Below are 14,807 nucleotides of genomic sequence, written 5' to 3' on the forward strand. Positions count from 1 at the left end.
AGCTAGTCTACTAAGCATTCTCAGAGTGGAAGCATCTGGTTAACATCAACTCCCTAGAGCCCTGTTTATCATGGTGTATTCCATAGACTACCTGCATTGGAATCATGAAACTGCTTATTGAAAACGTAGATTCCTGGCTCTTATCCCTGACATGAATTAGAATGTCCAAATTCCAGGCCCAAGAATCTGTACTTTAACACACTTCCCCAGGGATTTCAAAAGACATTATTGCTTGAGAAATGTTTTCCTATGGGCTAAGTCTTCTTAGTAAATGATAGGAGATGGACGCTATGAAATATGGGTCCTGCATGTTGCCGCTTGGTGTGGTGGAGGCCTCATCCCTGGGCTGCTGAGGCTAGTCGTAGGTAGAGAAAACTGCCTCTCACATGGTATTTTAGGAGCATTGCCAGAAGCTGTGTGGCTTTGGGCAGCTTTCCTAATCTTTCTGTGTCAGTTTCTCAATCTTTAAAATGGGCATAATAATAAAGCCTGCTTCATAGAATTGTTGTGAGGATTAAATGAATAATTATGCTTTAAATCCTCAGAACAGTGTCTGGCCCACAGCAAAAACTATGAATGTGTCTGTTGCTGCTGCTGCTATTTCTGTTATAATTGTTACCCCAGTCTCCACCGTCTGGGGTGTCCATTCTCTAAAACCCAGGAGTCACCAAACTATGGCCCTTTACCTACCTGTTTTTGTAAACAAAGTTTTATTGGAATGCAGCCATGCTAATTCCTTTATGTTAATATATTTGGCTGCTCTCCTGCTAGTAACAGAGTGAAACGGTTGCTACAAGGACCATATGACCCACAAAGCCTAAAATATTTACTCCTTGACCCTTTTTAGAAAAAGGTGGCTAAATCTTGCTCTAAATGTTTCTGGGCCTCTGTTAAATGTTGATCACCTGGAGGAACAGCAAAGGGAGTAGTGTCAGAGGTTAGCTGATAGTCTGATAGTCTGTTCAGGGCAAGTCCTGTGAGTGAAGCAAAAAAGTGGCAAGTGGACAAAGCAGAGGGCAGAGAACATCCCTGAGAAGAGCTTGGAGGGATAGGCTTTTCCCAGTCCGGAGGAGGTCCTGGCCTCAGCTTTTATGAAGCTGGAGCCTGTCTGACCACAGGAGAGGGCTTTCCTTTTCCCGCCCACCAATGGCTTTTCTCTTCCAATCTTCATACCACTTTCTCAATTGGTCAGTTTGTAAAATGTCATCACTGAAACCAAAGCAAACCACTCTTCCGATAGCTTCAGAGAAAATTTTATTTCACTGTATTTCGTCCAACAGGACGACTAAGTGCCTACCAGGTGCCAGACACTGCGACAGGTACAGAAAATAAAACATGGCCCTTGCCCTGTGGAGTGCCTAATGTATCTTTGATCTGCAAAGCCATAAACTCTCCAAACCCAGGACTTAAGACTCCAGCCTTGCTCATTGGACACCCTGGGACATAAAGTGCCTAGGATTGCAAATAACTGGTAACTAATTAACACCCAGAGTCAAGATCATAAAAAGAAAAATCACCCGAGGCAGGTTTTGTCTGTTGAAGACCTATGATCCTATCAAAGGATGTTTGGCTGAGCAAGGAGTGTGCTGAGAGCACTGTGTTCTTCTAACCTGTCTTTGGCCAGAAGGCAATGTGCGTGAATATAAAGAGTCATAGTTGCCCCGACTTCTTCCTACGTCTCTGGTACCTGTGGTTTACGTAGGTTATCTCATCGAATCCTTGAAGTAGGCACCACCAGCCATTTTATGTAAGGAAAGCAGGCGCTCAGAAGGGCACAGCTAGTCAATGGCAGAAGTGGGCTTTAAATTCCTGTCCATCCCACTCCAAAACTATTGTTATAGCGTATTATTTAAGTAAGTTTAAGAAGGAAGGGAAAGATAAAAGCCTATGGTGGGGGGCAGGGAAAGGTGGAGAGGATTCAACAGCCCCACACCTTTTTGAAGAACTGAACACCTGAGATTTAGCAGGAGGGGTACCAAGGTGAGAGTGTCTCCCTTTTCTTTAGAAAACAAAATAGCCAAGTCCCAAACCCCTACTTTCTGGCTCCTGAATGAACCACTATTCATTCTTTCCAGTTTTTCAAAATTTGGGAAAAACATTTAAGAAGTGAAAGTCTCCTGGGTTTCCCTCCCTTCTACTCAGAGCCAATTATTCTGGTAAAGCTGATGTCTATCAAGTCCCTCCCCACCCATCTTTTAATCATTAAGGATTCTATTTGCTGACATAAGCCATCTTAGCTGTTGGGCAAGTTCACGTTCCTTCGGAGAACACCGGTGGCTTCCCTGGCTGGAGAGCGTGGCAGGTGGCAGGTGGCAGGTGGCAGGTGGCTCTCTACCCCTCTTCGAACCTCACGGCCCACGGCGGGAGGGAAGGCAGGCGGCCGCGGATCCCCTCCCGGCGGAGGCTGGCCCCGGAGTCCCGCCTGCTGTTTCACAGCTCGGGAGGCCCCACGTTCGGCCTCGGGAAATGCTCTTCCGACAGGACGTGCTCTTCTGACCACAGGCTGACCCATCTGGCCACGCAGTAGGTCCCAGTAGGCAGGACCTGGACCTTGAAGATTGCTCGGATACCCCCCCCTGCGTGCACAAGTCGGAGAGTATGGAAACGCACGCAGTAGTACCTGCTGGGGCCGGCCGAGTCTGCAGTGCACACCTCTCCTCAGCACTGCATTCAGGGACATGATGCTGGCAGCTTGAAAGTGACCAAGGTGGGGGCATTTACACCCCGGAAGTCCGCAAACACTGCACATACAGGCTTGTTGAACATTGATCTGCATGATTGAATATGCCCCATTTTTTCTTCCAGTATGAATACATTTTTCTAGTTCTTGACAATTACAAAATTACAAAAAAATTACAATTACAAAAAAAAAAAAAAAGAAAAAAACCCCACACCATAACAAATAGGTTATATGGTACTTTGTGTACATATGTGTGTTTTTTTTTTTCTGTACATACCTGGAAGTATATCTCTTATTCTTAAAATTTTTTTTTGTTTTTGTATATTTTTTTATTGGAGTTCTATTTGCCAACATATAGCATAACGCCCAGTGCTCATCCCATCAAGTGCCCTCCTCAGTGCCCGTCACCCAGTCACTCCAACCCCCGCCCACCTCCTCTTCCACCACCCCTTGTTCCTTTCCCAGAGTTAGGAGTCTCTCATGTTCTGTCTCCCTCTCTGATATTTCCCACTCATTTTCTCTCCTTTACCCTATAATCCCTTTCACTATTTTTTTATATTCCCCGAATGAATGAAACCATATAATGTTTGTCCTTCTCTGATTGACTTACTTCACTCAGCATAATATCCTCCAGTTCCAACCATGTTGAAGCAAATGGTGGGTATTCGTTGTTTCTAAAGGCTGAGTAATATTCCATTGCATATATAGAAGAGGTGGACTTTTTAACTTATAAGCTATGCACATTTCAACTTATTAGACAGCATCAGGTTGCTGGTCTACCAGCAGTGTGTAAAATTTCCTATTTTCTCACATTCTTGTATGACCAGCCTCCTTCATTTAAGCCAATCTGAGCTTGAGGCGACATTTCATTGTTATTGGAACTGATATTTTTCTGATTGTGAGGTTAAAAATCTTTTTATATGTTTTTTATTGGCCTTTTGGGTTTTTTTGTGAATTCTGTGTTCATATTTTTTTGCCCATTTTTCTCTTAGACCATCTTTTTCTCTTTTTAAATTTCATATTAATTTGTAGGAATTCCTTTATATATCCTGGATAACTTACTCTTCCTCAACTATATGCAGTATGAATATTTTCTTCCATTTGTGGCTTTTAACTATGCTGTTGTGTCTTTTGTCATGAAAAGTTTAAATTTTGATAGATTTACTATGATTTATATGTTTTTTTCTTGTTTAAGCAATCTTTTCTGACCTCAAAGTTAAAAGCATTTTCCTATATTTTTTCAAAGTTTAGATTTTGTATATACATCTTTAATTCACTCAGTTTTGTGTGGGGTGTGTGTGTTTGTGTGTGTGTGTGTGTGTGTGTGTATGAACAGTGTATGTGTGAGAGTTAAATTTTTTTCTCATATGAAAACGCTGTTGTCTTGTCCCCACATTATTATTGAAAGACCAAAGTTTCCCTATGGATTTTTTGGTTCCTATCATATGTGAAATTCCCATATATGCTTTCATCTGTTTTGATAGTTCTGTTCTGTAGACTACTTGTTCTTTCTTTTTGGCAATATCACACTGTCTACCATAACTTTATAAAAATCCTTAATATTCTATTAGGGCACTTCCTTTCTCCTTGTTCTTTCTTTTCAGTTTTCTTATATGTTATTGGAAGTTTACTTTTTTCATGTGAATTTTAGAAACAGGCTGTTTGTCAAGTTTCACAAAAATCCTAAGATATTTGTTGGAATAATATGATATTCCAATAATAAGATATTTGTTGGAATAATATTTATAGACTAATGTCAAAAAATTACCATCTTTGTTACCTGAAGTCTTCCCATTTGTGAATATTTTGTATGTATAAATAAATATATGTGTGTATGTATGTGTATAGATAGTTTTTACGTCCTTTGATAATTGCTTTAAAATATTTCCATAAAATTGTTATTGATTATTTACTGGATTTAAGTACTTTATGGTTATTTTATAGATTATTTTTATTTCTATTGTGAAGTGGAACTTTTATCTGTTATATGAACAAATTTTGTTCATGTAGAGGAATATTCTATGCTGGTGCATAGAAATGTTACTGATTTTTATATGGTCATCGCAGTATTAACCTTTTCAAACCTGTCCCTGATCTGGGGAGCTTGAGATTTTATGTTAAACTTGATATCTGTCCTTAAAAGGGTTAATGACATTTTCTTTGGTTACTTTTTTTAATGCCATGATACATATGTGAGGGTCAAAGTTTCTAAGATGACAGCCAGAGCAAGGTCCAAAAAGTATTTATTGCAAGTTGTCTTTGCTCAGTCTGTTCATTCGCAACAATGGTTTGGACTAGATCTACTTGTGTTGTCTCTTTCATCTTGTTTTTTGCCCACATAGCAGCTGTATCAGTAAGTAGAGTTCTGCTTTCTTGGGTATTTAGAAATGTTAATTCTAGTTTATGTTAACAATTTTCTGTATATTTATTTTCTTTCAGATTAAGCATATTTCTAAAGGAAATGGTAAGAATTGATTGAAATGCATAGAGTGTTTCTGAAGTTTCTTTTATTCAGCAAGATAAGTAACTATTTCTTTCCTACTTTTAACAGTATATGCTGAAGATTTTGATGAACAAAAGGATATTTCAGCAATCAATTTAGGTGGGTTCAATTTCTGTACTATTAATGCTCTGAAATAATTTTAAATCTTGTGCTACAATTGCTTTATAGCAATTATGATAGGGTATTGGGTAACCTTAGGAGAGAAATATCTATTGGTGCTTCATTTGAATTTGCAGTTTCTGAAAAATGGAAATGTGGGAAGAGAATAATGGTTAGACCTAATTTTCTAGAGGAACTAGTGAATGCCTCATGGATCTAGAAATACATAACATGACTTTGGTTTACAAAAACTTCACGTTTTTTGTATTTATTTATTTTTTAAATGAAAGAAAAGTAGATGATTACTCTGCTTGCAACATACACACGTGTATATGTATGTATGTAGACATGTGTAGTATATGCCTAGGGTTATATTTAGTAGGGGGAAAACCCCAGCCCCTCTACTGGTGTATCATATTCATTAGCAGCTGTTTGCTCAGGACTTAGGATGAGTGTAAAGGTGTTTCCATTTCAACACTTGTCTATAAACATTTTTCTTGAAGAACTCCATCAGTCTGGTCCATTACTGAGAGGAGAGAGAAGCTGGGGTTATCATCTCTTTTCTCTCTCTTACTCTGCTTCTAAAATGAGGAGAAGCCTTTACATTCTGGATATCTTTGGTTAGGTTTGGCAAGAAACAGAGATATTTATGATCTTAAACACCTTGTGGTTTACAAAAGCTTTATCACCAGTTGCATTTATAATTGAGGTTATATGTCAAAAGCCACAGTAAAGGGGATGCCTGGGTGGCTCAGTGGTTGAGCATCTGTCTTTGACTCAGGTTGTGATCCCAGGGTCCAGGGATCAAGTCCCACAATGGGCTCCCAGTAGGGTGCCTGCTTCTCTCTCTGCCTACATCTCTGCCTCTCTCTCTCTTCATTTCTCATGAATAAATAAATAAAATCTTAAAAAAAAACTGTAGTAGAGTAAGTGCTGTTACCATTTTGTAGGAAGATGACAAGGAAGTTCCTTGTGGTTGAGATAGTGATTGGGCTCATCTCCAGGTCTTCTGATTCAGCTCAGTGTGATTTGAAGACTACAAAACTCAAAAAAACCATACCTAAGGGATGAATTTCTGTGGCTTTGTCCCACTTACAGGGAAGGCAGGCTCATTGATATATAATTGGAAAAGCATGAAACAATTTTAAAGAAATAGTTTGATCAGGTAAATTGGTGAATGGGCCCCAAGACTTCAGAGCCAGGCATCAAATTCTCTCTCTTTAGTGCCAGGCAATCAAGGTGTATGGACTTGGGAGGATTTGCTGTAGTTTATACAGAGTTGGGACTAGAATTAGAGTTTTATTGATCTTGCCCTGATTTCTCCAGACCAATATTCTTTTACCTGAGAGCCACTCTTTATGCTTCTTCTTCACCAACCCTTCTGAGCTGTGCCTCCAATGAAGAAATCTTACCATGTGGATTTTTTTTCTTTCCAACCCTGCTGCCAGAATTATTAAGGTTGCCCATACAGCCAGATCCTACATCACAAAAACTGTTTGGGAAAAATCGCAGAAAGGGAATTGTCCTCTTTTTGTCTTCTCTTTATGCTTCACATTTTAACCTTCTACCCCAAGCATTTGTTGCCATCAGTGTTTTCATTTCAGTAAAAGCAATTCCCTCTTCTAGATCAGAGGCTCAGAGCCTCTGATTCTTATCTTTCTCTCAACAGTACTTACCATCTATCAGCAAATGAAATTGGGTTTTCCATCAAATTGTATCACGGGTTGTGACTTAGCACTTTCTCTTTTCCTGCCCCGGCCTAAGCCATCTGGTCTGGCCAGGTTCTTGCAGCCTCTCAACTGCCCTTGCCTTCCTGCCCTCCCCATGCATAGGCTATTCCTCAGAGTAGAAAGAGGTCTCCTCTGGAAGGATTCAGGCAATGTGTGGGACACCTGGGTGGCTCAGCAATTGAGCATCTGCCTTTGACTCAGGTAGTGATCCCGAGGTCCCTGGATCGAGTCCCACATCAGGCTCCCTGCATGGAGCCTACTTTCTCCCTCTGCCTGTGTCTCTTCCTCTCTCTCTCTCTATCTCTCATGAGTAAATAAATAAAATCTTAAAAAAAAAAAAAAAAGGATTCAGGCCATGTCACTTCTCTTATCCACTCTCTCAGTCTTCCAACATTGGCCAGTGATGATTGACATCTCGTCCAACATAGAACACACGCCCTAGAACCTTGATTCCCAAGGTGTATTCCACAGGCAGTATCACCTATACCACCTAAGAGTTCTCTAGAAATGCAGCATCTTTGGTCAATCTGAGACCTACAGAAGCAGCACCTCCATGTGGATGGATCCCAGCAGATTCCCTGCAAATTAAAGTTTGAAATGAACTGACCCTGGCCAGCCATCTGATCTTACTTTTTTACTGCTCTCTCCCCTACTTACTTGGACTCTCCAGCCACCCTGACCCCCTAGCTATTCCTCTACAGAGGTGATTCTCAGTGTGTGGTTCCTCCCAACCAGCAGCATCAGTATCACCGGAAAACTTGTCAGAAGTGAAAATTCTTGGGCTCTGCCCTAGACTTGCTGACTGAGAAACCCTCAAGAGATTTTCATGCTGAAATTTAGGAAGTTGCTCTAAGACATCAAGGTTTTCTTGTATCATTTCTCTCTCTCTCTCTCTCTTTAAAGATTTTATTTATTTATTTGAGAGGGGGGAGAGAGAGAACACAGAAGGAGAGGGAGAAGCAGACTCCTTACTGAGCAGAGAGCCCAACTCAGGGCTCGATCCCAGGACCCTGAGATCATGACTCGAACTGAGGGCAGATGCTTAACTGACTGAGCCACCCAAGTGCCCCCTGCCTCATTTCTATTTGCTTTTGCTCTTGCCATCAATACTCTTCTTTTATCTCCCACTCCATCAGATTTCTGCTTCAATGCCACCTCCTCAGAGAGGCCATCCTAAACCACCCTTTATAAAATATCAACCCTCCCACCCTTCACCACTTTTCTCCCCTATTTTTTTTATTGCTCTTTTCACTGTCTGCTACTCAACATTTATTTGTCTTTCCTCCGTCTCCAGTCAAGAATGTCACCTCCTTCAGGGCTTCGTTTTGTGCTGGCTTTGGTAGCACATATACTAAAACTTGAGGGCTTTGTTTTATTCTCTGCTACGTCCCTAGCATGTAGAACAAAGTCTTGCACACAATAGGTGCTTAATAAGTCTATGCTGCCCGAGCAGATTGGTCAATGAATCTCCTGAGGCTTATTTTTTTTTTCATTTTTATTTTTTAGAGAGAGAGTGCATGTGTACTCTAGGATGCAAGCAGGGAGATGATGGGTGGGGGAGGGGGCAGGGAAGGGGCAAGGACAGGGAAGGGGGCAGGCAGAGGAAGAGAGAGAGAGAGAAAAAGGGAGAGAGAGGGAGAGAGAATCTTAAGCAGGCTCCATGGAGTCTGACAGGGTGCTTGATTCCAGGATCCTGAGATGATGACCTGAGCAGAAATCCAGAGTCAGATGCCCAATTGAGCCACCCAGGTGCCCCTCTTGAACCTTATTTTTAATGGATATCTGTTTCTTTGGGAAGTGCTCCCGGATCCCCCATTGCTGCACTCTCTTACCCCTGCAGGACCCCATCTATGCTGACCAACCTAGGGGCCAGGGTCTGAATGAGCTTGTTCCTATCACTCTAGAGGAGCCCAGCTGTCATCTCCATCCCTAATCCAGACCAATGTCAGAAAATGCAGGTGTTTGTTCATGACAAGCCTAAGCCAGAGTGTGAATAGACCAGCACATACTCCACCTCGTGAAAAGGAAATTCAAAACCTGGGTCCTATTTCCTATAGGTAGTGATATAGATGCTGTTTTTGTTTAATTTTGCTGTTATCATATGCAGAAGTTAGGTTTATGGAGGTTAAGAAATATGTGCATGGGGATCCCTGGGTGGCACAGCGGTTTGGCGCCTGCCTTTGGCCCAGGGCGCGATCCTGGAGACCCGGGATCGAATCCCACGTCGGGCTCCCGGTGCATGGAGCCTGCTTCTCCCTCTGCCTTTGTCTCTGCTCGCCCCCCTCTCTCTCTCTCTCTGTGACTATCATAAATTTAAAAAAAAAAAAAAAAAGAAATATGTGCATGAAGAAAGAAATCATGGTGCTTTATTTCATCATTAGCAAGTGAAACCATGACTCCTCTTAATACTTAAAACCCTGGTGGTGTCATTTACCATGAATGAGCCATCAGCTTTGCCAAATGGGACCTCTGTGACCGTATGAGGCTATGATGATAACTCTCTAGCTTGATTTCCCAGCTGTAAATCAGGGGCTATTCTCAGAATGAAATACAATCCACTGACCCTGTTTGGAGTACTTTGTGTTTTACAGGGTGGGCTGTTTGTCAAACATGAGGTTTGTCATAAGAAAAGACATTCTTTCAAATCCTCATAAATTTTTCCCACCAGGATCTTCCCTTTTAAGAATCCTATTTGCAAAAACACGATGAGGCCAGAATCAAGGAATACCATAATGGAGAAAGTTTATTATGCTAAGCTCCTGACAGCAGATATTTGGAGATACAGACTGAATGGATCAATACATAGTTGCCTGATCTTTATTGTAAGAGCATCATCTTGACCTTGGCTTTTTATTTTTGTCATGGGACAGAGCAAAACCAAGTCATTTACCTAGGTTCACGAGGAAGGATAGAACAATAGCAGAAAGGACTTTGGATAGGAAGTCAGGAGTTCTTAAGCCCACTCAACTGCTGACCACCTAATGCATTACTTCCTGTCTCAAGGACTCCCTTGTGCCCCCTGAAGTCCGAAGAGGTTTGGAGTCAATGATCAAAAAGATCGCTTCTAACTCATTTCTTACTTTTAAGATTCTTGGACAAGGTTTCTTGTTCCAAAATGAAGACAAAGGATGTGATAATACACAATATTGATGGGCTGTTTACATTTACTCAATTAGAGGGAATTTTGAATTGCTTCCAAAGACTTTGATAAAAGACTAACAATGCAAGATTTATAATGGAAAAGATTAATTTTATTATGTAAGATGCCTTTCAGTAATGCTCGTTCAAATATTTCTTCTTCTTTTTAATCTGCCTCTAGCTGCAGGCTTGGACCTCTTTCAAGGAGACATCCTCCTGCAGGTGAGTATCTTCCAAAGACACAATAGCATTCCTCAGGACTGGCTGTTTTTTTATTACTAGGAGCCTCTGCTGTGTCCAACCCTGGGCTGGGCACTGTGGAGAACATGTAAGAATCTAATCTATCATCTATACCCACAAGAGTTTCCACTGTCGCTGATGATGACAAAGACAGATGAAAAATTAACAAACGGTACAAAGAATCTGTAATTATCACATTACTTGTTCACCCAACTTTCCTAGTAAGTGAAGACTGAGAAGGAAATGCACCAATATGTTTAAAATGGCTATCTCAGTTTTTAGAAATTGAAGATCTTCTAAATTCAGTTCTTAATAATTTCTCTGCAGTTTCCAAATTGTCTATAATGAATTAGTATTGCTTTTGTAATCAGAATACAAACACTCTCGTTTGAATCGTATGATAGGTTGTTTGTGGTATGAAAGTTCAGCAGAGGAGGAGGCCAGGGGGCCTCAAGAATTCACCTTCCCAGTCTTCTTTGCCTTGTTTCCACAGAACTCCAGAAATGGCCTGAGAGATCCTGAAGCCAGGTGGAAGTTCCCCATTCCTTACATTCTGGCTGACAATCTGGGTAATGTTAATTGTTTTAATTAGAAGCTTTGGGTTTTACTCTTCTCTCCCCTGCTTCTCCTATTCATCAGCTTCGAATTGGGAGTAACACCAATGCATCTGAGGGTTGCCAAGCCCTCATGATTCTTTATCCTGTGAGATGAAAGGCATAACATTATATTGACCCAGTGCTACTTAACCAGTCTGAGATACAGTTCATTGAATGATAATTTTAAAAATTACAGAGTATCAAACAATAATTGTAAAAGTGCAGAACACATTAACATGTTAATGAAACCAAAAAGCACCCTGAAGAATAAAAGTACAGAAATATAATTTGGCTTCACAACCATGAAAAAATTTTCGCTTTCAAGACTAGTTTAGCTGAATCTAAATATATTTTCAGCATACTGATTTCTTCCCCTTTTGTTATGAGACAAACATTCTGAACTTTTGAGAAAGAGAAAAATCTGTATTTCATATGTTCAGAGTCCTTGTTCCTCAGTATTAATAATTTCAATCCTCTCTCGGGATAAAGGGCGGGTTAAGTTATAGTTCACTCACTGTTGGAAATAATACTCAGGGGAAATAAGTAAATATTTGAAGCCATGGTGGACCCTGGCTGACCCCAAGCAGGTGACTGACAGCTGAGCAGCCAGGATGATGCAATGCTTACAAGGCTTATACCACATGGATGGAGGTAGATCAAAGGAGAGGGGGAGCCGGGACAAGCTTGCTCAATCTTAACAGACCCTAGATTGCTCCCACTCTCAGGAGATAGAGCTTATGTTTCCCTATTTTCCACCACTGTCATCAGTGCTGATCCCTTTTCTGGAGGAGAGTGAGATATAAACAAATGCTGTTGTTCTCAGTGATTGTTTGGAAATTTGAGGTTTTATTCCTCCCAGTGTTTGGTGGCACACCTTCAAATTCACAGAGCACTCATATTTATTGGAATGCGATTGGAGAAACATCAGCTTTCCAGAGGGGTATATTTTCCCCATTGCAATTTTTCTTCCTGTCTATTGCACCTGCACTATCCTCCCTTCCATCATACATAGACACACTCATTGAATCACCAATATGTGCTGGACATGGTGCCTTCATCAAATATTTGATTTAAGCTTCACCAGGCCTCTGTGCGGTGTTAAGTCAGTGCCTCTCAGACTTTTATGTACATAAGGCTCTGCTGAGGATTTTGTGGAATTGCAGAGTAGGTCGGGGGGTGGGGTCTCAGATTCTGCACCACCCCCCAGGTGATGCTGGTGCTTTTGGGCTGCTGGCCATAGCTTGAGTAGCAAGGTCTCTTTAGCTGCAGGTTGGTGACAGATTAAGAGAGTAAGATGGAAGACAGGTGGCCTGAAATAAGGTAGCAGCAGTAGTGGCTCTTAAGTACCCCACATGAGAATCACTTTTAGTGTAAAAAAAAAAATTAGATGCCTAGGCCTATACCATTGCAAAAAGCAAACATCCTAGAATTTCATATTTGTATACAATTCTTTTATTAAAGTTAGATTTACACAGAGTAAAATACACAAATCAGTGTAAAAGCCAATGACTTTTGATAAATGCATAAACTTATGTAACCCATTCTCCCATCACTCCAGAAATTTCCCATGTGCTTGTACAGCCAATCTCTACCCACCTCTTCAAGACACTACCATTCTAATCACCTTTCCCTATAGATTGTTTTACCTGATTTATAGATAAATGGAATCATTTAGCATGTACTCTTTTGTATCTGGCTACTTTTGCTTAACATAGTTTTGAAGTTTTTCCATATTGTTGCAGGTCAGTAGTTCATTTTTTTTTTTTTTTACAACTCAGTAATGTTCCTCAGTAATATGGCAATTTTTTAAAGATTTTATTTATTGATTCATGGGAGACACAGAGAGAAAGGCAGTGACATAGGCAGAGAGAGAAGCAGGCTTCCTGCAGGGAGCCTGATGCAGGACTCGATCCCAGGATCCCGGGATCACGACCTGAGCCAAAGGCACTCAACCACTAAGCCACCCAGGTGCCCCATTAATATGGCAATTGTTTATCCATTTTTCAATTGATGGACATTAAGTTGTGTCAAGTTTGAGCTCTTACGAAGAAAGATGGTATGATCATTCTTGTACAAGTCTGCATGGATAAATAAATATATATGTTTATATATATATTTTGTCTTGAGCAAATTTCTAGAAATAGAATTGCTTGATCATATGACAAATATATGTTTAACTTTAATAAAAAATGCCAAGCAGTTTTCAAAACTCGCTGCACCATTTTTCATTCTCACTAGCAATGTAGCTGTGTCCCACTTGCTCTACATTTTCAATAACATTGGTGGTGTTAATGTTTCTTAATTGCAGCCATTCTACTGGTTGCAAAATGGAATCTCACTGTGATTTTAATTTGCATTTCCTAATGACTAATGATATTTCCCACATTGCCATGTGTCATTGACCATTTTTGTATGTTTTTTTATGAATGATCTGTTCTACTCTTATTATGCTTTTTTTATCATATTATTTGTCTCTTCATTATCTGTAGAAGAATTTCATATGTTATGGACGAAGTCTTGTCAGAGATAGATAGATATCTCGAAAATTTTTTCCTAGTCTGTGACTTTCTTTTTTTGTTTATTTTTAAAGCAGTGTATTGATTTATTAATCTTTTCAAAGAAGCAACTTTTGACTTAATTTTTTCTACCTTCTCTGCTTTCCATTTCATTGCTTTTTGCTTATCTTTATTATTTCCTTTCTTCTACTTAATTCCAGTTTAATTTGCTCTTCTTTTTTTATATTAAAGGTTGAAATTTATATCATTGACTTTAAACCTTCACTTTTCTAATGAAATATAATTCTATAATATGACACCTAAAGCTATACATTTTATTTGAAGCTCTACTTTAAGTGTTTTCCACAAATTTTGATATGGTTGTATCTTTATTCAAGTTCAGATATGTTCTCATTTCAATTGTAATTTTTAAAAACCCATGGATCAGTTAGAAGTGTGTTTTTAAATTTACAAATGTCTATAGCACTTCCAGATATTCTGTTATTGATTCCTAGTTTAATTTTGTTAAGGTCAGAGAACATACTGATCTTTTTGAAATTTACTGAGGCATATTTTGTGGCCTATCTTTGTGACTGTTCCATGTGTACTGGAAAAGAACTTACATTTGGCTGATTTGGGCTGTGTTATTTTATCAATGTCAAATAGGTCAAGGTGGTTGGTTGTGTTGCTCAAATATTTTTATCTGCATGGAGTTTTGGACTATTGTTTTATCTGCTACTGAGAGAAAGGTGCTAAACTCTTTAACTATAATTGAGTGTTTGCATATATCTTCTTTTAGCATTTTCTTGAAACTCTTCCTTTGGGCAAGCACATTGTTATATCGTCTAGCTAAATTGACTCATCATTTGAGGAAATTTCTCTTGGTAATTTTATAGTAATCCTCTTTATTTTGGAATCTAATTCCAAAATTTAAATATAGCTACACCAGCTTTTTAAAACTTACTGTTTTCACTGTGTATCTTTTTCAGGTTTTCACCCTTAACCTATCAATGTCTTCAGAGTGTCTTTTCTTCAGACAATATATATTTGAGTCTCACTTTTTTTTTTATCAAATATATCAACTTCTGAATTTCAATTGGAATATTTGGTCTATTTACATTTAATGTAATTATTGATATAAATTGATTTAGAAGTATCGGTTATTATTTGTCTCCTAGTTTTTATTTTATTCTTCTTTTCCTGCCTTCTTTTGGTTAATTCTAACAATTTAATATTTCATTTGGCTCTTGTAGTGGCTTTTTAGCTCAACCCTTTTGTCTTATTTTGTGAGGCTTTGTCACAGGAATTACACAATTTGTAGCCTTC

The 14,807-nt window shown here is 39.5% G+C and overlaps 1 protein-coding gene across 1 annotated transcript in view; it reads left to right on the top strand.

The window, feature by feature from the left end:
- The first annotated feature begins 4,943 nt into the window (after positions 1 to 4,943).
- Positions 4,944 to 14,807, top strand: part of MEP1A (meprin A subunit alpha) — a 38,207-nt gene continuing 28,343 nt past the window's right edge. The window contains exons 1-5 of the mRNA XM_025418962.3: positions 4,944 to 5,033; positions 5,120 to 5,144; positions 5,232 to 5,282; positions 10,332 to 10,372; positions 10,884 to 10,959. Of these exons, the coding sequence (XP_025274747.1) occupies positions 4,965 to 5,033; positions 5,120 to 5,144; positions 5,232 to 5,282; positions 10,332 to 10,372; positions 10,884 to 10,959 (262 nt within the window). The 5' untranslated portion in view covers positions 4,944 to 4,964. The remainder of the gene's footprint in view (positions 5,034 to 5,119; positions 5,145 to 5,231; positions 5,283 to 10,331; positions 10,373 to 10,883; positions 10,960 to 14,807) is intronic.

This window comes from Canis lupus, chromosome 12, assembly GCF_003254725.2.
Source record: "Canis lupus dingo isolate Sandy chromosome 12, ASM325472v2, whole genome shotgun sequence".
NCBI lineage: Eukaryota > Metazoa > Chordata > Mammalia > Carnivora > Canidae > Canis > Canis lupus.